Source organism: Drosophila yakuba, chromosome 2L (assembly GCF_016746365.2).
Source record: "Drosophila yakuba strain Tai18E2 chromosome 2L, Prin_Dyak_Tai18E2_2.1, whole genome shotgun sequence".
NCBI lineage: Eukaryota > Metazoa > Arthropoda > Insecta > Diptera > Drosophilidae > Drosophila > Drosophila yakuba.
The window spans coordinates 7,311,302-7,335,394 of NC_052527.2; the positions used below are offsets into that span (position 1 = coordinate 7,311,302).

A 24,093-nucleotide genomic window follows, 5' to 3' on the forward strand; every position below is an offset into this window, starting at 1 on the left:
TGCAATGGGAAAGCAAAAGTATTGGTTCCATTCATTTCACCAACTCGATTCACATTGGGAGATATGGGTGGATGGTGTGGTTTGGGTCTGTGGGCACAGGCAGCGATTGTGGATGCAAATCCATTGGTTATACAAGCCATCACCCGACCAGCTGATGTACGTCGGACATAATCCCGACATGGCATCGAAGCCAAGCTAATTGGGAAGCTAAACATTGCAGTCCCAACTGAACCGCGCATTTCGCTGGATTTAGACACTTATTCTATACAGAATTATGCAGTTTAATGAAGTGGTGTTAGTAGTTTCTGTGCTATATTAAATAATTTACTAAATGTCAAATGAAGATTTACATTACCTATGCCAGAATTTTTACTTGAATCCATAATAAAGCTGATTCAATTAAAGAGTCACGATGTCACGTAAAAAAGCGCTTAGCCAACAGCATTTATCATTTTAACATGGCTGCTTTAGCTCAATTGCAATGAGCAGCAAAGGAAATCATATAACTCTAAATTATATAACCTTTGAGTTATGGAGTACTTATGTGTGCTATTTAAGTGAGCTTTCCTTGCAATGAGACACATTCGTGTACAAGACGCAGTCATGCAAGTAGGCCATCCACCAATTATAGCAATATTTTTACTGCTGCTTGGCCATTCGATGGGCCAACTCAGAAGGACGACCATCAATCGACAGATCAATGGGAACAGGACCCATGCGAATGTGAAGGCGGAGAAGATCGTGCTGGCGGCCAAGTACTTTCTGGTGGACAAGCAATCCTCGCAAACCACGCAGGTGTTGACCAACGGATTCAATCTGGAGTACACCATTCGGGTGTGTATCGGAACACCACCGCAGTGTTTTAATCTCCAGTTCGATACTGGATCATCCGACTTATGGGTGCCCAGTGTCAAGTGTCCCAGCACCAACGTGGCGTGTCAGGAGCACAATAAATACAACTCCAGTGCGTCGAGCACCTACGTGGAGGACGGAGGAGGATTTAGCTTAGAGTACGGCACGGGCAGTTTGCTTGGATTTCGCTCCAGGGATACGGTGAATATTGACGGTATGGTAATCAGGAATCAAACTTTTGTCGAGGCCGTCGATGAACCAGGTTCAGCCTTTGTGGACGTCATTTTTGATGGCATAATTGGAATGGCATTTGCATCTCTCTCGGGCGGAATAACCACTCCCTTTGACAACATCATCCGGCAAGGATTGGTCCAACGTCCGGTGTTCTCCGTCTACCTCAGGCGCGATGGAAGCTCGCAGTCTGGCGGCGAAGTCATCTGGGGAGGCATCGATCGGAGCATCTACAGGGGCTGCATCAACTACGTTCCAGTATCGCTGCCTGCCTATTGGCAATTTACGGTTAATTCGGTGAAAGTCAGGGACATCCTGCTCTGCAACGGATGCCAGGCCATCGCCGATACTGGCACCTCGCTCATCGTCGTTCCCCTGCGAGCCTACAACGCGATCAATCGAGCATTGAATGCCACCGATAATGGTGAAGGAGAAGCCTTTGTGGACTGCAGCAATCTATGCAAACTGCCGAATTTTAACCTAAATATCGGTGGCTCTACCTACACACTAACCCCAAAGGATTACATCTACAAGCTGCAGGATAACAATCAAACCCTATGCCTATCCGGCTTTAGCTACTTGGAGGGAAACTTACTATGGATACTGGGAGACATTTTCTTGGGAACAGTCTATACTGTTTTCGATGTGGGCCAGGAGAGAATTGGATTCGCCAAACTAAAGAAGAACTCAACTTATGGCATTTATCGCCCCACTTATGTTAGAGAACCTCCTAGCTACGGCATCGATTACTCTTTCTACGGCGATGTATACTACAGATACTTCACTTGAGTCACTCATGTTTCAGTTTTCGACCAGTCCACCGACCTATTTTACACGTCACACGTCTTTTGTAAAACACTTGTATTAAAAAAGATGCCTAAAACCAGAAACAAATATTTGCCGAGTTCTTTAATCTCTAAGACAAAACTGCTCTGTTTTCAAGTCAGCTTAAGTGTGCCAACAGAACCCGTGGACGTCATTAGCATCCAGAACTGGCAAATTTTTCCGCTATTTATGGATATTTGTAGAAAGACAATAAGACACGGGAGAGCAGACAGAAGTTATTTAAATTCCGAGCCCATTTGGTATCTATTCACAGTCGAATTTCAGCCGCAGACATGAGACAGTTGTTAGTTTTATTGGTGCTAGTCGGTATTGGCCATTCCGCTGCCAAGTTAAATCGCGTTCAGCTCCACTTGAACAAGAACTTCACCAAGACCCATGGAGGTGTGAAGGCCGAGAAGACCGTGCTGGCGTCCAAGTACTCATTCCTGGCGGAGACGTCCTTCAGTACCAGCTCCTCGAGTGCCACCGAAACGCTGCACAACTCCATGAACAATGAGTACTACGGAGTGATTGCCATCGGAACCCCTAAGCAGAGATTCAACATTCTGTTCGACACCGGATCCGCCAATCTGTGGGTTCCAAGCTCCAGCTGCCCGGCTTCAAATATCGCCTGCAAGAAGCACAACAAGTACAACTCGGCGGCATCCAGCACCTATGTGGCCAATGGTGAGGAGTTCGCCATCGAATATGGAACTGGCAGTCTGTCGGGAATCCTCTCCACCGACACTGTGACCATTGCGGGAATCAGCATCCAGGATCAGACATTCGGCGAGGCACTCAACGAGCCGGGCACCACCTTCGTGGATGCCCCTTTCGCTGGAATCCTCGGACTGGCCTTCAGTGCCATCGCCGTTGATGGAGTGACTCCGCCGTTCGACAATATGGTGTCCCAGGGACTGCTCGATGAGCCTGTTATCTCCTTCTACCTCAAGCGACAGGGAACCGCTGTTCGCGGTGGAGAACTGATCCTGGGCGGCATTGACTCGAGCCTCTATAAGGGAAGCCTCACCTATGTTCCCGTTTCGGTGCCCGCCTACTGGCAGTTCGCAGTGAACACCATCAAGACCAATGGCATTGTGCTCTGCAACGGATGCCAAGCCATCGCCGATACGGGCACCTCTCTGATCGTGGCCCCCCTGGCCGCCTACAGAAAGATCAATCGCCAGCTGGGCGCCACCGACAATGGCGATGGAGAGGCGTTCGTGAGCTGCAGTCGAGTTTCCACCCTGCCCAAGGTCAACCTGAACATCGGTGGTACCATCTTCACCCTGGCGCCCAGGGATTACATTGTCAGGCTGACGCAGAATGGCCGAACCTACTGCATGTCCGCGTTCACCTACATGGAGGGGCTTAGCTTCTGGATTCTGGGTGATGTCTTCATTGGCAAGTTCTACACGGTGTTCGACAAGGGCAACGAAAGGATTGGTTTCGCCAGGGTGGCGGACTACTAACTAGTTCTTCGCAAAAAAGAAATAATATAAGAAATTCGTGCAATAAATAAAAATCTATTTGAAGTGTTCCTTATCAGTTAATTTATTTAGAAAAATCAACAACTGTGTTTCGAGTGCAGCTTATAAGTTGGTTATAAATAATCGCGGCTTATTGGATGGAAATCAGAGCGAGAGTAAACTGTAGTAATTGCCCCCATATGGGGGCCTATCTTTATACTCACTTGGGATGGGTCAGCGGCACTTCCAGTATCAACTCGGGCGGGTAATCAAAGTAGTCCGGATCGTGACCATTGGCCGAGACCACCAATGGCAGTATGTCCCACTCGCTGCCCTTGCCCTTCCAGCCCAGCTTGGTGCAGACCTGATGGATGGATGGAGGAGAGCGATGGGATTGGACATCAAACAAATGTGATTCGGAATCGAAAATCAGCATAAGGCCATGCAGCCGGCAGTGGCAGTGGCATAAAAGTGACATGTGTAAAAATAAATGTGGATACTTTGGGGCTCGGTTTTATATGCAAATACATCACTGTGGGACATGGTGGACTACGGATTGACTGAAACCATGGATCGCAGTGGACCAACATCTGCTACCGTATTTGTGCTCGTATTTATTGACAGCTTTGTTGTTTGTTCGGTTTTTGCGTATTTAAAAAGAGATTTATTACAACGAGTTATAGAGCGAACTTGCCGCCACTGTTGTTGTGGGCTTTTGGGCCTTTTCCAACTTGTTGGTTCGACAAAAGGTCGCCACATGGGAAATTGGGCGGGCCGAAAAGGGGGTGGAGGCTTGGATTTAAATGCAAAAACAGTTGATGCGTGTAAATATGGTGATGGCTGTGGAAAAAACATATATTTATGCATGTATGTATGATATGTAAATTGATAGGTGGATTGCGCAGAGCCACATGAATAAATAAAAGCTGTTTGGCTGTATTGTAAATATTTTCAAACCGTGTCTATAACTTTGCGTTCAAATAAACAGGAAATGATAAGTCAAGATAAATTATGAAATAACGTAGGACTACTGGTTTCATATTCTTGGATACGCACCTCAGTAAACTCGACATTCATGGGATCGCCAATGATTTTTCCATCCGCCTGTTTGTAGCCGGCATAAGATATTAATTGGTTATTCCAAATGCGATAATCATGCTTGGCATCTGTGCGCTGGGGAAATATCGTGATGGCCGATCTGAAATGTAAAATCAATTTATTTTACACAAGGCAACCGCAAAACAATTTGTGTACCCAGAACGTTAAAGTTCGCCAAAGTTCAATGAAACTTTTGCAAAACAGCCAAAAGCGCTTTGCGCCCTAATGTGCGTACAAGTCAAAAGTGCAACACCAACTGAATCAAATGGGGCAGTTGAAAGGGATGGTGCCTCAACTATTCGTGGCATCAAATTGGCAGCGGCAGCCCCCTTTACTTTCACCCTCTCAATTCAGCCAATTAGCAAGCCAAACCCATAATTTGGCAATCACTTTTCGCAAACATTCCACCGACGCCTGCCACGCAGCGAGTAGATTATTTGAAAATTTCAGAATTGTGTGTGCCAAAGAGCATGGGAAAATATTAATAATTATGTGCGGCTCAAAACGATTAGAGGGCTTCCAAAACTGTCCGTTCGTTCTAAATTCCATGAGCTGGCAATTACGTGTTGAGGGAATATTTAAAATTGCATTCGTAATTGCGAGTGTTAATTGTTCAATCGAAACATTTTATATACGAGTATATCTAATTATATTTTTATTAAAGTGTGCCAGTGTTTTAAGTTCACTTTTCTTTTCATTCAAAGCCTATACTCATATTTCCTAAGAAACACAATGAATGAATATTTAATTTAGCCAACACTTGGCCGACAAATTCAATTACCTCAGGTTGCCTTTATTTGTTGCATATTTAATGTGATTGCAAATGGCTTCAAACATGCCACTTGTTGTTGTCACATACCGGCAGTCAAAGACCTGTAAAATATAGTATATAAATAATGAAAATATCAGCTTGACAATAACGAATCACTCTTCAGTGGAACATGTATAAATTTCCACCTAGAGGGGTGGAAAAACGCGATTCCCGCAGAGCTAAAATTACCTAAAAATATTCAAATGCTTGCAGCTGGAAACTAGAAAAAATCAACACCATTTGCAGACAGAAAACTAAAAGTGTAAACAATTGTTTTTCATGAGTTTTAGTTGCCAGCCCCCAAACCCTAAAGCTGTGCAACACATTTATGTTTCCTTTTTTATTCGCCTCGTTCAACGGGGCGGATGATAAATGTGACATAAATTTCTGTGTAACTTCTATATTTGTTTTATTTGTGTGTTAGCATGGGTCGCATAAGAGAGTTGTTCGCAACTTGTTCACACACCGAAACCCTTTTTCAATTATTTCGCTTCAATGAATTTTTTGCAATATTTCTGTTTAAGTGTTGAACTCACACCCTGAATCTCACACCATGTTATCTGACTCCATACAATTGTTTTTTTTTTCCACACCTGTTTTGTGGGCTCTTCTGTATTTGGGTCTAGGCCAGGATGAAGTCCCTACAGTTGGCTTTATGGGATTTCTATGTTAAAGCCACTCGAAACCGAAATTCATTCCTGGCCAAGGAAAGCCCTTTTCATTCGATTTTCTGCTGTGTTGGTTTTTGCCATGTTTTTCTCTGTCGGGGGCGAACCAATGTACAACGAGTTTCCTAATTAAGTTTGCAAAGCGCACAAAACTGAACCCTTTTTAAGTGCTTATGCCACACATACTTCATTTAATTTAACGCAAAGTTCTCCGCTTTTTTTTGTCTCGCCAGAGTGGTATTGGATAGCTTTGGAAAAGTTTGTACATGTAATCAAAAGTCAGCGCGAAAAATTAAATTAACATGGAAAATATTTATGGTACTTTGTATCTGCTTGTTACAACACATAACTTTTTGCTTTGAGTTAAACATAACGTTTGAAACTATGTGGAAGATAGCTTTATTTAATTTGAAAGCAGAATATGAAACTGACATCCGTCCGCCAATGCAAAGTACATTTGTTTGGCATGGCGCTGAAGGTGACTACTTGTCTTTGGAAATCAGATTTGCCTTCTCGAGTTCTCAGCTAACAAACACACGTGAATCATTCAGGCGGAAATGCAAATCGGTTTACACTTAGCTAGGCACACTCACACCCATCCACACACACCCACACACACAAACACACACTCACAGTGTCAGCCATTTGGTGTGCCAACTAGTGATCATTATAATTTGTATACGAGTATGTAGATTCGGGTGCATGTGAATAAATCTCCGCCTTGGGCGCCATTTCTTTTGCGAGTAAATTAAAATTTACGAGGATTTGCATTTCAAATTTTAGCTTTGTCTTTGTCTATTTCCTTTTTGACTCTGCTCCTCGCCTTCGACATTTGTCATTTGCCCGAAACACGCATAAATCTAGAATAATGTGGCCCAGACAAAGGCACATATTATATATTCGTCTGTGATTTGTTCTCTAACAAATTTGGCTGACTACTCCGGCGGGTGTATTGCCCATATAATTTTTTGGAATTGCATACGTTTAAGCCTAATGTGCCTTGATGAATTGTTGTCATATTTTTGTGGCTGATGAAAGCTATTTTCGAGTTCTGTATGACCTCTCTGGTCATGAATCACTGATAAATCCAGCTAATCCTCATGAAATACGGGTGTGTAGCTTTGCCAAACAAAACCTAAAGATGTTTATCTGATAAATTGCATTTACCATAGGTTTTGCTCAAATAACTTCGATTCATAACACATAAATCAGCATTAGCAGCACTCACCTGCAACTTTGACCATTGTATGCGGCCAATGCAACGTGAAGAATTGCGCCAGGCCAATTTGGCACCATAAATTAGCTCCGTTTCGGTTAGCTGATAATGTCCTGTAGTCTCAATGCTCTGGCGCACCTGTTTCCACCGCGTCTCGTGGGCCGTCGATGATGTACTACACTCGAGATGGGAGATAAGATATCAGATAAATCATTTTAATATAATATTCCTGTGCCTCTATATCTTAAATGTACTTGAGTTATCTGTTATGTAAAGCTCACCGCTTAATCGATGTGAAGTACTGCTCCAGGAAGTCCTTGGCGTGCTCCAGGATCAGATCGGGTTTCCTGGCCTCCACCGCCGCATTGCCAATGTTCATAATGCTGCTCGTACAGGTGGCCTTCGAGCAGGAAAGAATCTGCAGATAATAGACAAGGGAACCCAGCAAATAAGTCGTCAAGTCGAAATGAATAGAGTCTGTGTGACATGTTGTGACAGCTTTAATTAAACAAGTGTAATTGCTCATTTAGGTGATTAAATTTTTATTGGCAATTGCCCTGCAGCGACAAATGGCCATGAATGGCAGTTGGGAGAAGGGAAAATACAAGCAACGAACTGGTGACAGTTGAGAAACAAGTGGAGAGTCACAATGGTACGAAAATTAAATTGATAAAAAAGTTGAGAAAAACCAAAGGACCTTTAGAATCACCCCAGTTTAGTAGGGAGCGTTTAAAAAGCATTTCACCGTCAATTGCGGATGTCGCTTTTCCTGCCCGGGTTTTTTTCCTGCGCGCTTTTCCCCAACTTAAGTCCGCTTCTTGGTTTGTTTTTTATGATGCGTGCCGTTGTAATTTTCATTTCCACTGCCGCAGCTCACCTCGGATTCCTGCCTCCTGCCGAGCACTTTCCTCCCCACCTTTCTTCTTCTCAGCTTATTTGCCCGACGGTTTAATTTACTCAACGCCACGACTCCAGTCTGTCTATTGCTCCGTGGAAAAGCAGCCGCAATCCGCCCAAGACACCCGCGGTCATAATTAGTTTGTTTTTCCAGGCAGTTGAGCCCTCGAATTGGCTTGGCAAAGAGTGGCATAAAAACTGCTCAAGTGTCGCAAGTGTCTAACTAAAAAATTTCATGCGGCTATGCGCGCTACAATTACGTCAATCATACGCAGTGTATGCCGCGCTAAAAGCAGCTTCTTGAAGCTTACGAGCGAGTTTAGTGGGTAAGAATGGTAAAGAACACATAAGCTGCTGAAATAGCGAGCAATTTAAGACATTAAATTGTAAAGTGAATAGATGTAAACCAAGCCAATTAAAAAACCCTTGAGTAACTCGTTGAAAAGTCCATTTAAAAAGAAAATTCTTTTCAGCAGCTTTCCAAAACAAATCTATAATTTAATACATTTAAATATTAATATATTCTATTAAATGAACTTTCCTGGTATAGACTTATCTTTTTTAAAGAATATTAAGTGCGAAACACTACAGGTTCTGCTCACTTTTAAATATAAAATAGTTAATACCATGAATTTGCGTTGCTGCATCTTACCATAACATACAAATCTGAATTGGTTGTTAAAATGTAATACCTTTCCAACACCCTGGCGTCCCAGCAGTTGTTGAGGTAATAAAAGTGGTAGGGCTAGTAAAAGTGGTAATGGCAGTAAAAGTTGAAAAGCAATAGCAGTCAAAGTATCACAGTTGGCAAAGGATTAGTTTGTGAACGTATGTACTTCAATGTTGAGCTGCGATTTCCACAAAGGCACATTAATTTTAGAACTCTCTTGTTTGCAACCGTCCTGGCCACAATAAAGTGCAGTTTGCAACTTAAAGGCACGCCACATACTTTGCCTTGTATGCGTATGCACATGGCAAAAATGCAATTCCCTCCTCTTTTCGCTGCTGCCCGCCCACATAAACTTTGCCAATTTTCACTCAGCTGCACAAGACAAATTTATGCACAATGCAAACAGCAACCGAGCCAGGCAACCAAAAACATCACCCAAAAACACAGCGACACACATGACGAGAATACGTCAGTTAGCAAAGTGGAATGGGAGTTACTATCCTAATAAGCAGGAATCAGGCGCGGAATGCGTCTGGTTAAGTGGCTAAATTATTATTTTCCGTGGGCGAGAACCTCATAAGCTAAACAAGACGTCATAAAGGAAAAGGCGCTGGCTTTTCATTTTCATTTCCATCTGCAGCGGAGCAAATGAAATTTTTGCCGTCTGGGTGGGAATGCAAATAATTGGCAGCGCGGGACTGGTTAGCACTCAAAGTTGTCCAAAATTGTTTTATGTAAATATAAACAGGAGGAGCGGCATTTGCAGCGGAACCGGAAATTGTTGCAGCTGCCGAAATAAATACGAAGGAAACGCTGGAAGGATTTCCCGCCCACCCACACACACACATTTACTGGGCGGGAAGCTTAAAGTTTGGCGTGTAAGTTTGGTTTTCCTCGGGCCACGTGCCACCCAACTGCAACTGGGTGGCATGTGGCATCTCCCCAAGAAACTGCACTTTCTCCATCGAAGAGGAGCAGGACTGGGCCGCCAAAAATGGTTACTTTTTCGCTGCTCCTCGTGCTTGCAGCAGAATTATGCCCTTCGGCGCGGGAAAGTGAAGGAGGTGTTGCCGTTTTCATTCGCCTGGGGGCATGTTTCCTCAGACAACAACGCACTGCGGATGCCCTTGCTTGGATTGTAAAGCAGCGAAAACCTAGAGCGGATTGCATTTATAAGCTTAGCACAGGAAAACAAGGGCTTTTACTTAGTTAAGGTGTGAAAACAGCCAGTTTAAAGATATCACTAGATCGTCTTAAACATTTAAGAGAAAGTTGCATGCTTACTTTCCAACTTCTTATGTGAAACATCAACGAAAAGTTAACCAAAAGGCTAACCAATAAAAAAGTTATTGGCAACATGACAAGTGCTCTTACCGAAACATCCCAAGAATAACATTTTCCAGCCAATTGAATTTCCGGCCAAGCCATTGCCATAAGTTTCCCGAGACGCCAATTTTGCCAGTTTTCTTCCGGAGCAGAAACATAACCACGAAGGAATTCAAATATTAACTGCATTCTGCGGCAGTTAAGTTTGTTTTGCCACTTTTTGGGCCACCTTTTGGCCATGAAATTGAAATTGCACGGCAACGGGCGCACAAATTAAGTGGAAATGCTGTCTGTGGTAATGAAAAATGCAACGAAAATATTTGCACCAAGTTTCGGTTGTCGAGTGCATGATATTTACGAAGCTGTGTGGCAAAGTCACTCAAAGCCAACCGAGCAGGATTGGATTAACCGAAAAGTGTGCGGCAGTAAAGTTTCATTAACTGGCTGGGATTAAAGACCCTTTTCACATGCTCAAGTCACAAAATCCCGAGTGTTAAATGCCCCGATGTAAACTTAATGCTTGCAACTTAAACTGCTGGTCCATTATAATTACCTGGGTGTCAGAAGCGGAAGTGGGAGTCCCTGGGAGTCCTTGGGAGCAATTTGCATGTTGTTGCATGGAGTGCTTAAGCAAAATGGCACATGGCACAGTGGCTCATATAAATTGGTGCATTGCATAATTTCGAGCGCATTAAAACGCCGCTTGGTGGGCGGGCGGCGAAAGGGAAATGAAATTTGATTGTGAAAAAGGATTCGTTGCGCCATTTCCGCTGTTGGCGTTGATGCTGACTTAATTAGCATAGAAAGTGTAGCTGAACTGCAAGTGCAACTGCAACTGCCACTGCCACTCTGGACTTTTGGGGGTGCCAGGCTAATTGGGGTTAGGTCTCCCAACTTTAAGCCGACTTCTGACACCGCCGACTTGCCACTTCGCTTCTGCAATTTGCACTTGGCTCTTGCCGCTTCCACTCGGCCTAATGAGGTTCGAACCAATGGAGCGGCGGTGGCTGAATCCGTTTTGGCCAAATTAAATTATGCTGATTGTGGCGGCAACAATGCTGAAAGGTATCCAAAGGTATGCTAATGAGCATAGCGAGTTTTGAGCACTGACAGTTACTACAATTTTAATTTGAGTCAACAACAATTAGAAGTCATTAGAGAAACCAACTAATTTTATTGCATTCCCGACACAAAAGCTAATAAAAACTCATTTTTGTATTAAGTTGTCTTGCCTAGAATGTTGTTGTATTAATTATTTTCAACTTGGAGGACAAACAGCTTAACCCGCCCAATTTTGTCGTTCGTAATAGCTCAACATTTTCAGAAAAAAACGAACCACATTCACCACATTAGCCCAAAAATAGTATATAATTCAACACCCACAGAGCAAGGGAAAAATGTAGAAAAATGAGCCAACTTCAGGCCACTTTATTACGATGGGAAAAGTTTTGTGGACTGACAAGAAAAAAAGGAAAGAGCAGCCGGGTGCTTTATTTAATCCGCCATCCAGCCTGGGCACGCACTCTGCCAACTTTTGCATAACAAAACTGCTGTAAAACGCTCCAATTGCAGACGAGCAAACAAACAAAGCGACAGGACCCACCCACACACACACTCACATATGCAGGCTGCACCCACACAACCACTCACCAACACAGCTCACACACACACACACGGAAATGGGAAAGAAACAGGCATACAAACAATTACATGGCAGGGTAACATTAAATAACTCCTGCAAGTATGCAATGTTTCTTGCGCTCGTTGGCCAACTCACTTTTAACGCATTCCTTCGGCTGAAACTTTCTGCTCTTAGCCCAAGAATTGTTTTACTGCCCTTTTATGGCACACTAGCTCGTGCATGGAGCAGTGGCTGCTCCTCGGCCACGTGCAGTGGCTAATTACGGCCAAGATTCCCACTCCCGCCCTGCAATCCCGGACGTGACTCACCTCGCGACCCTTGCAGTGCAGCGTGTCGTAGACCTCCGGCCTGCCCTCGATGTTCTTCAGTCTCATCGGCTTGCGCATCAGCAGACTGCGTCCCTCGTCGTCCAGGTGCATAAAGCTGCAATTTAGAAAGTGATTTCAGATGTGGGTGGCAAAGTAAGTGCAAAGCCGGCGAATCTGAGGGCCATTTGGGCCACTAAGCTTCGCACATTAATCGCGCAATTTGTCTAGCCGCTGGGAAATCTTTTTTACTTAGTCTACTCCTTTTAAAAATCATAAATATTCAAGTACTTTATTTGTTTTTCAATATATATAAGTTTCAGTTCTTATAAAATTAGCAAATACACACATAAAAGGTAAAGCGTTTTTTAATCGCAAAATATACACATAACTTTATTAAAAATTGAGCACGAACAACCTCTAAAAATGCTACTTATTTCCTTTTTTGACACCGAAATATTCTCAGTTTTTGATTAATTTAAAAAATTTTAAACGCTTTTGATGCAAGGAAGGGTAACACATTCAAAACAAAAAACATGATGCCTATGGCTAAATTGTTTAATTTTAAACCGTTTAAAACCCAAATACTTTTTGCACAACTGCTAGGAGTGAAAAAGAAATGGTTTTCGATTTCCGCCGACAAATGCTATTTACCAGCACCACCTGCAAATCCCATCTGGTTCCTAAGCACAACTAGTTCTGCTAAGTCCTGCCGCTATCCTGTGGCTGCCCCAAACAATTTATCTGTCATGCCAGGAGTGGTGTGCTCCATATATAGTGTCTGTGATAAATGCAATCCTTACCTGCCGGCACGCGACCGATAATCCTGTGACATCTTTCTGGGCTGCTGTTGGTTTTTGGGCGACGGCGATAGTTCCCGCGAACTTTTTCCGGACGCAGTGCCGCTGCCCGAGGGCGGACATCCCGCACCCTGGCCACCTCCACCACTAGCGCCACTCCCATTCCCGCTGCCACTGCCATCCAGCTCGACCACGATGCTGGTGTTGGTGCCACGCCGTTCGCGAATCGGTGGCGATGCTGTGGAGATACTGGCGCGCTTGTGGTGCCTCAATGGCGTGCCACTTGAAGAGGGCAAGCTCACTGCTCCTGGTGCTCCTCCCGGATGGTCCACTTCATGGCTGGGCGAGGAGTCGCCGCCTCCGCCATTTGGATTGCAGTTCAAGAGCCCATTGCCATTCACCGTTGGCGTTGCTTGAGTTTTGATTTTTCTGCTGTTTTGTTGCTGTGCGGCGGCTACATGTGCCTTCTGTTGCTGCTGCTGCTGCTGAAGTTGCTGCTGCTGTTGCTGTTGCGGCTGCTGCTGTTGCGCATTTGTCGCACGTTTGATGGTCACGAATCGCAGGTTCTCGAATATCGATGTGAAATGCTGCGACATCTTGCCCGGGGACTTGGAGCAGCTTCTCTGCGCTGATTGTTTGCCTCGTTGATTTAAAATGCAGCCAACAGGTGAACCACTTGGACAATTTACCCTCCAAGTTTTTGATTAAATTCTGTTCGTAAACTTTCTGCGGCTCGCTTATTTTATTTTTTTGGGCCACACTCAATTGCTTCACTGAGGATTGAAAAGTTTTCGGAAAGTTGTATTACTTCGCTTGGTCGGAACAGATAAAGGAACTTAAAAACATACTGGTGTAATGAGAGGTTTAATGAGGAAAATCGGCAGGAGAAAGTTTGCTTTTGTTTGCTATTGTGTTTGTCTTAACTAGTGTCTATAAATGGTCTATAATTTAAATATAATTAAAACGTAATGTCTTGAATAAATAAAATACTGCTTTACAAAATCTCTACCTGACTAGTTTACTTGATTGATTAGCATATAGTGACTTCCACCAGTTTGTGCACTCGGATGAAGCTATACCTTTGGCTTAAGGCTCTGCCATCGAATGTCATCAGAAATCATTGAATTGTCCAGCTTTCTGCTCCTTCGGCTCCACTCAAAATGCCTGAGAGCGACGGTAGGAAAACAATAGATGGACAAAGGCTGGCTTTTAGCTACAAAAATAGACTTATGCACTCAAAGCCAGCCGGCCAGCTAATTGATTGATTGATAAGGCAAAACGAAAAGGGCACAAAGGCACGTATTATACATATGTGTGTGCAGATGTACATGGCATCGTGGAAAAATAACACCCAGTGAATCAAAATAAGCCGAAATTTGCGGTCATTATTTTGATTTGCCAAAGCAATTTTTCAAAGCCGTCATTAAACAAACGGCAAAAACAAGAGCCAACAAACAATGGGCGAGTAATTAGAAAGCGATAGCATTTCATTGGACATTCTGACTGTCCAATGACTAAGTGCGGGAGTGCCCTCAAAGTGAATCATTCGGCATTTGATTTCGAATTTAAATGTGCGTGGGTGCCCTTGGAACTTCATCGATGAAATGGATACCAGGTTCCAGGCAGGTTCCCATGTCAAATGCAGCCACAATTGGAGGTTAATCTATGGCAGCGACTCATCGGTCTCGCATTTTATGTGGCCCAATACACAACACAATAGCTCCTGTCCATCACCTAAGCTCGGAATAGGATAATTCGCACCGGGTTTTAAACAGATTTAATTATTCGAATAAGTACAGCGATCTCTCTTCAACTAGTTATAAATTTCGGACTATTTAATTATTAGAAAGCATTATTATTTTTGAATAAGTAAGGTTTTGAGTAACGTAAAAAAAGCAATTACTATGTAGGCTTTATGTTAACACTTTCATTTACATATTCCAAAATACCAAAAACATTTTATTAAGTACAATGCAAGCCGTGTAGTCCTGGTATAGAAATAATAATTTTGCATTCTACCTATCATATACTTAGTGGTCATAAATTACGCCACTTTAATTAAATTTTCTGCTGTGCAAAACTTTTCCTTGCAAATCAGCTCAACTGATGAGTCATCTTTAAAATTTGCCCATTTTTTCAAGCGGTTAAGAGGTTAGACAAATGCTGCCTAACAAATGAACGAGCCGCGAATGGAAATGGGTTTTTTTTTTTTGGGAAGGAAAAGGGAAACAGCAGCTGGTGAAGAGAAAAACAGCGTGAAAATTGGCTGCAGAAGCCTTCACTTTGCCACACCTCGGCTAAGGTGAAGGTTAAGCGGAGTGTATAAATAGGCCAGCTGCCGGTTCACCCACCAAATTAAAGGTAAACTAATTGAATTTTCATAGAGCGGCAGGGACTTCGTCACTTTTTGATTAAGAAAATTTATTACGGGGCTTGGCGTCGTGGAGGCGTCTGGTTTTGTGGTTTGCAGCGGCAAATTGCCATAAAGATGCTTTTAATTGCTACAAATGTTGAGCATGGCCTGGAAAACCCGGCGTCTGCTTTTCATTTCCGCTCGCTTTTCCACGCTGCCTGCTTAATCAGCCCAAAGGCAAATAAAAGTGGTGGGTATTCTGTGGAGTATTTGAGACAGTGCCTCCGGTTATAGTTGTTTGTCAGTCTCTGTTGGTTTAAAATCTAATGAGCTGTGTGCAAATTAGTTGGTGCAATACAATAATCCTAAATGTTTGTAACAACTTATTTAGTTAACAATAACAGGAAACAAACGAGGACTATCTTTATTTCTTTTTATTTGGATATAACATCTATTTTCATCGTATTGCTCATACGCAGCGTTGTACATTCGCTAGTGAATATCGTTCTCATGTATGTCTAATGTTTATTGCTGCATCCATTTATGAATGGATAAAAATAAGGAACAACACCTTCAAACTCACAAAAACATTTCTTGAAATAGAGCTGTGAACACTTTAAGCAGGAGTTAGAAATTTAAGTCAGATTTATGAACCGAAAAGGGGGAAGTCATAAAATTTCCCAAAGGAGGCTTTACGCACAAGATCTCTCGAAGGAAACACAATTCAATCACATTTCCCCGGCAGCAAGTGGAAAATCTCAGATTTCCTACAGTGTCAACACTTCAGCTCCTCCAGCACCGCTTCACATCGTTTTAAATCCAATCAATTGCTTTAAAATAAACCCTTGAATAAAATCAAAGGCAAAACAGTAACGACGACGGACGCTGAATGCTTTTCGTATTATCTCAAATGACAACACAGCCGCGTGAAGAAATTCAAACCAAAGGAAATCGTACAATTGGGGGACAAAGAAAAGCGGTTTAAAAAAATCCTAAAGAAAAGCTGCCAAGTACAATGCAAAACAGTAAAAAAGGGAAGTGAAAAACCAGCAAATCGGTTAAGAAAAACCATTTAAATGGTAGACACAACACAGCCAGCACAATGGGTATGTGGTTTTCCACCCACACAGGTGAAAACTGGATTCAGCCAAGGATTTAACTTGTGGTCAAGTGCGAATCATGACCAGAATAGAACCCGGATTTGGCAGAATATTTATATCTAAGGCGAATAAGGCGAACGTGAGCTCTATAATTAGGGTATTTTTCCTAAATTGCCATTTTAATTGGCTTACGCACAAGTAATTTGTACAACAATAGAGCTCTTCCAAATATGGTGTTGAATTTTAAATGGCAATTACCTCGAAGGATAATTGGCGCAGCAGTGTTTTGATCATACAAAAACATTTTTATTGGCAATCATTTAGGTACTACTTTAAAACTTACTAAATGCACTTCAAAGTATTTGAAACTTCTGAATTTTAACCGGATTTCTTGCCATCCCGCAGAGTTCTTATAAGTTGACATGTTTCTAACAGAAAAATTTCTCTCATCGCTCAAAATTTATTTTATGCTAATGCAAATTGTAAAATAACCCAAAGTCAGCTGAGCAGCATGGTATCCATGTTACATTTACAAAATGGACGAAAGACCCTTTGGTAAATAACACATCATTTTTGAAGATTCTCGTAAAGTGAAGAAAATCCTTTGGCCATCCCTTGGATGGCTCAAAAAAAGGTAAACAAGTTTTATTCCCCTCAAATGCTGACTATCCGGCTCTGGATTAACATATGAAAGGGAGAGTCCTGCAAAGGATTTTATGCCTGTGAAAAGGATTTGCCGAGCAGCGAATCCAAGTACACCCACATCCTTAAGCAAGTGTATTAAATATTCACACATAATGTTGCAAAATTTATACTCCTGTCGGCCTTTGTAATGTCAGCCTCAGCTGCGGTTCGCATTTTGATAGTCAATATTGAATGTTTATTTATTGTTATTCAAAAACATGCCGAACATTGCATATTACATATATTTCAGTGTGAGGTGTGAGTAATGGAAGTTGAGCTGAAAGGCTGATTTGTTCGTAAATTGATTTGGGTTTGCATTAGACATGTGAAAGGGAAAAGACGCCGAATATTGAGTTCAGTCTTCAAAGGGGAGATCTTCATTTTGAAATAATTTAGCTAATGGTAAAAAATTATTCCTCAATCGTCTACAGTGCATCTTTATGCCTAAGAAAGGTAAGCATAACCTATATAGTTTAGTGAACATTCTGTAGTTCTTTTTGTTCCGGATTATACGTATCGCTGAGTTTCTATGGAAGTACCTTCTCGACTATGCAATATGCCATGGCCCGCGAAGCATCAGGAATATTATAATTATCTTAACAACGAAATGAAGAAAACTGCCGAAACGTGGATGGAACAGCAAGGATGGAAAGGATGGGAAGGATGGGTCCTTGTCAACCGTTTGACATCGGCTGCTGCGACAGCTTCACAGGAAGTTGGCCCACTGCCTCCCAAAAAAGTTTGCTTGGCACTCAATTTGATGTTATTTTTTACTGCTAATTGTTTTTCAATTTATGTTGGATATTTTCTTATAAACAATTTTTGTCGACTGCATGCTAAAGAGTTAATTTCCGTATCTTTGAGAACCTTACTTAATGGTTTTTCGTGTTTTTCGTAATTCAGTTTAAATCTTTCGCCTTTGAGGGTATTAATTAAAGATTAATTTCCATTAATTATTTATCCTTTTCGGGCTTAAGAACTTTACTGATTCTTCCGTTTCCAAATGCTTGAATAATACATTTAATTGCAAGTTAAATCATTTCGATATCTAGAGAGAGAAATTAATCAAATGACTGCTTGAACTGGAGGGTTCTTCGGGTTGACTGATTATTGTGGTCCAACAATTAGTCAATCAATTGTAGGTTGACATTGTGTTCATTTTAAAGTGATTTTTGTGGCATTTCTAATAAATCATTATCGGTCGGTCTAGCTACGTAACTAATGAATTAATTTACTCACTTATCACCTAATTCATTATATTATTTATATAAATTGGTAAACTTGCACGTAGGTATGTATTTAAAAGATTCTATCATATTTTGCAACATTTATGGCAGCTAAGTCCTTTTAACTACGTTTGAACTAGGTTTTTATTATGATCACATAAATGTAATCCACAAAATGTTCTCAAAATCTTGTTGAAAATATGAAATTTGCAAATGCAACATAAGAAATGAAAAGTGGTACAGATTTTTAAAATTATTTAAATTTCCTTCACTAAGTCGAAGAGGTATTTAGCAATTTAGTTTCTGGGCCGCGCTTCTTTTTAAATAAGTTATTTACTTTGTTTCAGACTTTTTCTAAAAATGTGACTTATGAATGAAGTTATTCAGCATAGTAGCTAAAGTAAACGATTTATAAGAAGTAGTACCTTTTGGAAAACAGTATTTTTGTAATTTAATGGACTAATTTATTGTAACTATTAACAGTAGTTTATTACACATCTTAACAAAGCAAAGAAACAGTATTTTTCGCCACTTTTCCGTGGCTCACTTCACTCACTAAGAGATTTAAAAACTCTTTTTAAAGCTGCTAGCTTCTTTGGAATATCTCAGTGTGGTCCTTCGATTTGAGTTTTCAGCGCGATCCAAAGAACTCGAACGCCGCGCGTTGACTGAAGCTAAGGCCGCAACGCAGCATCCTTAAATAGCGGCTGAACCTCCGACAGCATCCTTTGGGTGTTGTTGAAAGCTCGGCTGCCGCACTCCAACAAGCTCTAAGTGGCGTGGGTCCTGGCTAAAGCTCCTGTGATGCGGCGGATGCTGGAAGAGGATGGTTGGAACAGCGACCTTGGGCTGAAAGGGAAAATTCACCAAGAGGAAAACACCAGTTGCTTTGTTTTGTGGCGTTTATTGTTAAAAGCGGGATAATAGCTCTCCCATTTCATGCAAACCCATGGCTCCCATGGATGCAACACCAAAGTTAGAGGTGCTTTTGAAATCTTGAATTCTTTTCCATAATTTTCCAACATTCAAGAAAATTAAAAATAAATTAACAGTTAAGCTTAGCCTAGAAATATACCTATAAACCTAGTCTTTTGTATAATTACTAATATAGTAGTTAGGATTCTTGTCAAACTCCCTCTAATAAAGAAAAAAACACTGAGTACAGGATCTTAGCCAATTTCTTATGTGGTACCCCGAAGACTGCAAATTTTTTATACAATCTGCTTTAGTAAGGCGAATTAAAATTGGAAGAGCTTACAAATGCCGCGCATATTTGATGACTTGTTGAATGCCTTTTCACAGATGTTTAATGGTGACGGGGAAGACCAGGTTGTATTTGCCATACTCCAAAACGTTGAGTTTGATCTTCCGATGGTTTTACATGCAGGCTGGATCTCATTGCAGTTGTAGTTCGTGGTGGTGGATTTGATGGTTGTATATATATACAGGTATACAATAGAGAGACAGAACATTAGTATAATCCTTTTCAATAATTTAAATAAGACAACAATCATTAAGCCTATTCTTAAAACTAGTTTAAAAATGAAGTGATCAGACGATGTATAAATGAGTAAAATAAAGACAACAAAACAAAAATGGTTTCTCTATTCAAAGCTTTTAGGCTTTTCGAGTTCCGTGATCGCTTCTGATTTTGTTTATCCTCATGTGTATTATTTCATGTTAGTTTTGCGAGTGTTTATGTTTAGTAAAGTTGTTATTAAAAAGGGTCGTGACCATATTTGAAATCGATTCACTTAATTCTTGAGTTTTATATGTTCATTGAAAGGTCACGCACTTTGGGTTTCATGTTAAGTTGTTGTTGAATTCAGACGAGTTTTGATTTGGGGATCTTGCACGATTGTGGTGGTTAAAAGTATATAAAGATGGTTGAATTTTAAAAGAAGTAATGTAGACCAACGCTGGGATAAAAATGTTCAGCAGAGCGCGCCAAATTATAAAGGTCCAATGTTAAAATTATTCCAAGTGATATAAATTTTTTCCACTTTTGGTGATTCTGGAAAAAAGTATTCGTTGGGGAATCCACGTTGTATTAAATCCATATGAATCCATCCATAAAATCTGCAAATCCGTTGCTAGCATTGAATTATTCATTTCCAGTGTGTGGCATCATCGATAATAGAGTACCACATCTAAAATCCAATGCTACTCCAGAGATAATCCTTAATACGCGGTATTATTTGCATTAATTGACATTGTGCTGAATTACAACGCGAAGTAGATGTTTCCTGTGATGCTTTCTATATCCTTTTCCGTTGAATTACTTCCTTTCTAAAAATTTAAGCCCTACGAATAACAGTTGGTCCTAAATAAGCGAAGTCTTCAGTATAAGAATAAGAGTAAATCAAGATCTAACTTTGTAACGAAAGGGAATCGCGATCTAAAGAAATATATACAAAAATTGTTAAACAGGGCCAAGAGAGTTGCTTCCGCAGTCCGAAAAAGGACACTAACATCCGAAAAGTTCGAAAGTTCAGGTACAAAATCGAAAGGGGCTTCATGGCAGCTATTCTGCTCTATATGAAATTCGCCTCAAATAGCAATAGCAGCTGCATTTTTGCAATCAACTTGCGCACCATTGGCGGCGTATGGCAAACTGAAAGTGTCGAGCCATTCCTTGCACTTTTCGGAGCTATCGAAAGCCAGGATATTGGCAATATAGTCAACGCTAATGTTGGGACGATAACTGAAAGATATTATCATTATTAGTAACAATTAAAAGAATGGATATAATCAACTTACGATTTAATAATGACTCGCAATGCAGCTTTGCGCTCTCTCTCCAGGAACCACTCAATCATGTGGCCGGACATTAGAGGCGCCGACTTGTACAGGGAAAACAACTTGCAGTAGTTCCCCAGCGACCACGCAGATCGGAACTGAAGAGCGTGCGCAATGGCAGGATTTTCGCGTTGATCAGCCGTAATCGAACGCATGACAGTGGTGATGTCTGGAAGTAGGAAGCTGTGTTAGTTTTAATTGAAAATACATGATTAGCAGAAAACCATACCCAGAGTATTCTTTGTGAAAATGTAGTAGAGTATGCGATAGGCGGTGAACTCCAGGGCATTGGCGTTTTTACCAACGATCTCCATGTACAGCATCTTAAGTTGCGTCTGGCACTGATTGAACTCCTCGTGGTCACCCTTCTCCATGGCAATGCGAGCGTGTGTCTCGTACACCTCCACCGTAAACTGATCGCGAATACCCTGGACCTGTGAGTAAATTTGTGTTAACACTATTTTATATCTTTACTTAGCAAACACTTACTGTCAAATCCTGCCTAATGGACTTCAGCTGATCACACGCATAGTGATAATCCTGATTGGCACGCCATTTTCCTTTCACATTAACAAGGGAGTGGGTGAGCACCTCGACAGGCCGCACCTCCGACGGTGACGGCGCCTTTGTAAGACGCAAAAATGATTTTTCTAGATCCCTACAAGTTCCTACAATGTGTAAATCGAGAAGATCTAAGCCGCTAGCCGCCTCTGTGTCCTCGAAGAAAGCTGACCGATGGTGCTGCTGCTGTTGCTGCATCATTTTCTTCTTGTTTTTGGCCGTGGTGAGACCAAACGGTGAGCTTGCAATGGCGACGACCGATTTCTTGGCCGAGCTGGAGCCCTGCTGTGAGAATCGTGCCGCACGCTGTTGCAAGCGCGCTGTGTCATCATCAACGGCACCGCCAACAGACGACTGTTTAGAGTAGAAGTGAGGTGTTTCCTTTTTTTTTATCTGTGCGGAGGCCATGGCGGCAGCGCGCTTGCCCTTCTTCATTAGCATTTTCTGCTGCTTGCGAGACAAATTCGCGGTGAGTGGTATGAAATTCAGAGATTCGTTCGAGCCCGATTTCCGGATAACTTTACGCGCCGGGGGATTGCTGGCATCGCTACTGCGGGAGCACGATCGGGAGCGGGGAGATCGCGAGCGGGAACGCGAACGAGAGCGCGAACGCGAGGACCGTTTCTTGCTCGAGTACTTTAACGAGTTTGAAGATGACGGCGACCTGCGAAGGGCATAAATATACTCGTTTAGGCTACAGGTTCAATGTGATTAGTAGAAATCATATTACTCACCGCGATCGACTCCTGGAGTACTTAGACGATGAAGAATGATGATGAGAACCGTAGCCGGATGACGACTTGTTGAACTGACTGCCCTTTTGCTTAAACTGATTCACTATACCCGAGGAACCCTTGGCAGGAGACTTATCCGCTTCGCGGTCTCTCTCCCGCTCCCGCTCCTGCTCCTGCTTCTTCTGAAAGTAGTTGCTTCGCTGCTGCTGCGGTGGTGCCACATTGCTTAGCACCACATCGATGCCGTCTCTCTCGCTGTGTACCGTCGGCATGGGCTCGTTGTCCCAGTCACGTGTCCACAGCTCATTGCGATTGGCCGCGGCTATAATCTTTCCTTTCAGACATATGTCTATCTGATCTTTATCCAGATCCGTGTTGCACTTTGAATAGCAACGGGCAACATATTGGTTGAGGGCATCCGGCCAGGAGTCATTTGACGCCATTTGAAAACTGTTGGGCCGCTTAAAATTTGATGTTTGTGATGGAGCGGGAGAAGCGGCTGCCTTGTGCTGCTGCTGTTGATGGTGATTTTGCTGCTGGGGATTCTCTGTGGGTGCCACAATGGCCAGGGGTAATGGTGGTGGTGGTTTGCTCAAGTCTGGAGTGATTGGCACACCTACATCGCTGGCGCTAATGATGGGCGGCGGTGGAGCTAAGGGTGTGGCTGGGACTTGATTGGCAAACGGATTGCTATATGCTGATTGCTCAAAATTCTTGTTTTTGTTGTTGCGCTTGCGCTTCTTTTTGTTGCTGTTGTTGTTATTGTACATCTGCATGACCTGTTGCTGTTGTTGATGCTGTTGCTGCTGCTGTTGTTGCTGATTCTGCTGTTGCTGCTGCTGCTGTTGTTGTTGTTGCTGATTCTGCTGCAGGGGATTAGGGCCACCGGCCAAACGCTTTTGGTTTAAATTCAAATTAAAGCGTATACCCCCGAAATTCTTTTGCTGCTGCTGTTGTTGTTGCTGCTGCTGTTGCTTGTTTTGGCCAGGTGGCTGACCGACTTTCGGCGGCGGCGGAGGGGGAGGTCCTGAGGGTAGGGGTGGCGGTGCCGCCAGCGCATTGCTGAAGCCCGGCGGCGCATTTGACGCACTGACCGTCGAGGTTACCTGCTGTTGCTGCTGCTGCTGGTAGCGCATGTAATATTGGTAGTACTGCTGATACTGCTGCTGGTACGCGGCATTCTGGTTTGCATACCAGGCGTAGTTGCTCCACTGTTGGGCGAGCTGGGCGGGATTACCGCCCTGCTGCTGCTGTTGCTGCTGCTGCATCTCCTGTAGTTGCGGAATCAGGGGCGGCGGAGCACTCATGGCATCCGACATTGTACTCCCGCAATCTCCCTCTCTTGGTCCTTTGCTAATTTCTTTTTTTACCTGAACTTACCTTTGGGTTTTGCGAATTCAGCCCCTGATTTAAAAGAACAAAGGGCACGAAAAATGGAAAAAATGTGCGTATTAGTTGGGTGTATATGTGTGTGTGTTTGTTGGCATGTGACGCCATTTTTATTTCTTACCTACTTTTGGCCTCCGAGAACTTGCACTTTTTGCTTTGATTTTCGCGTTTAAAACGCCGTTTTCGCCACGATAACTAAGTAAAACGGTTTGGCAATGCAAATCTCTATCTGCATACGCACGAAAACACTCGGAATACGCTACTTTTTGCCTGATTTCATCACGATATCTAAACACGTCTGAACAGTTGAACTATTTTTTCGTATAAAGAAAAAGAGACAGAATAATCGATGAATAGAGATGTCATAGAGCGCAGTGTGACCACAGCTTGCTTCCCCGAAAATCCATGCTATGCAACGGAGCCACTCTATTTCACAT

At 42.5% G+C, this 24,093-nt stretch overlaps 4 protein-coding genes across 6 annotated transcripts in view; 2 read left to right on the forward strand and 2 right to left on the reverse strand.

Moving 5' to 3' along the window:
* The window catches only part of LOC6527190 (nitric oxide synthase), a 34,807-nt gene extending 15,958 nt beyond the window's left edge, over nucleotides 1-18,849 (reverse strand). Inside the window, exons 1-8 of one of the 2 annotated variants that reach the window (XM_002088248.4) lie at nucleotides 18,599-18,845; nucleotides 12,814-13,583; nucleotides 12,014-12,128; nucleotides 7,452-7,588; nucleotides 7,183-7,345; nucleotides 5,257-5,348; nucleotides 4,434-4,575; nucleotides 3,602-3,741 (exon numbers count right to left, since the gene is read on the reverse strand). In XM_002088248.4, the coding sequence (XP_002088284.1) occupies nucleotides 3,602-3,741; nucleotides 4,434-4,575; nucleotides 5,257-5,348; nucleotides 7,183-7,345; nucleotides 7,452-7,588; nucleotides 12,014-12,128; nucleotides 12,814-13,406 (1,382 nt within the window). In that variant the 5' untranslated portion in view covers nucleotides 13,407-13,583; nucleotides 18,599-18,845. Of the gene's footprint in view, nucleotides 1-3,601; nucleotides 3,742-4,433; nucleotides 4,576-5,256; nucleotides 5,349-7,182; nucleotides 7,346-7,451; nucleotides 7,589-12,013; nucleotides 12,129-12,813; nucleotides 13,584-18,598 lie in introns of both variants that reach the window. The other variant, XM_039370329.2, reaches the window with a different exon arrangement.
* On the forward strand, nucleotides 568-1,973 carry LOC6527191 (lysosomal aspartic protease). Its single transcript, XM_002088249.3, has one exon. It carries the CDS (start codon nucleotides 574-576, stop codon nucleotides 1,870-1,872), a length of 1,299 nt encoding a protein of 432 aa, XP_002088285.3. The 5' UTR covers nucleotides 568-573; the 3' UTR covers nucleotides 1,873-1,973.
* Nucleotides 2,166-3,443, forward strand: LOC6527192 (lysosomal aspartic protease). Its single transcript, XM_002088250.4, has one exon. It carries the CDS (start codon nucleotides 2,202-2,204, stop codon nucleotides 3,378-3,380), a length of 1,179 nt encoding a protein of 392 aa, XP_002088286.1. The 5' UTR covers nucleotides 2,166-2,201; the 3' UTR covers nucleotides 3,381-3,443.
* A 212-nt stretch (nucleotides 18,850-19,061) lies between the features above and the next one.
* On the reverse strand, nucleotides 19,062-23,994 carry LOC6527193 (leukocyte receptor cluster member 8 homolog). Of its 2 annotated transcripts, none has more exons than XM_039370330.1 (6): nucleotides 23,782-23,994; nucleotides 22,268-23,671; nucleotides 21,462-22,197; nucleotides 21,202-21,406; nucleotides 20,934-21,141; nucleotides 19,062-20,877 (listed from the first exon to the last, which is right to left on the reverse strand). In XM_039370330.1, exons 2-6 carry the CDS (start codon nucleotides 23,584-23,586, stop codon nucleotides 20,724-20,726), a joined length of 2,622 nt encoding a protein of 873 aa, XP_039226264.1. In that variant the 5' UTR covers nucleotides 23,587-23,671; nucleotides 23,782-23,994; the 3' UTR covers nucleotides 19,062-20,723. The 2 variants fall into 2 exon arrangements, with proteins under 2 accessions (XP_039226264.1, XP_002088287.1); XM_002088251.3 differs by having other exon boundaries at nucleotides 23,778-23,994.
* Nucleotides 23,995-24,093: the final 99 nt, after the last annotated feature.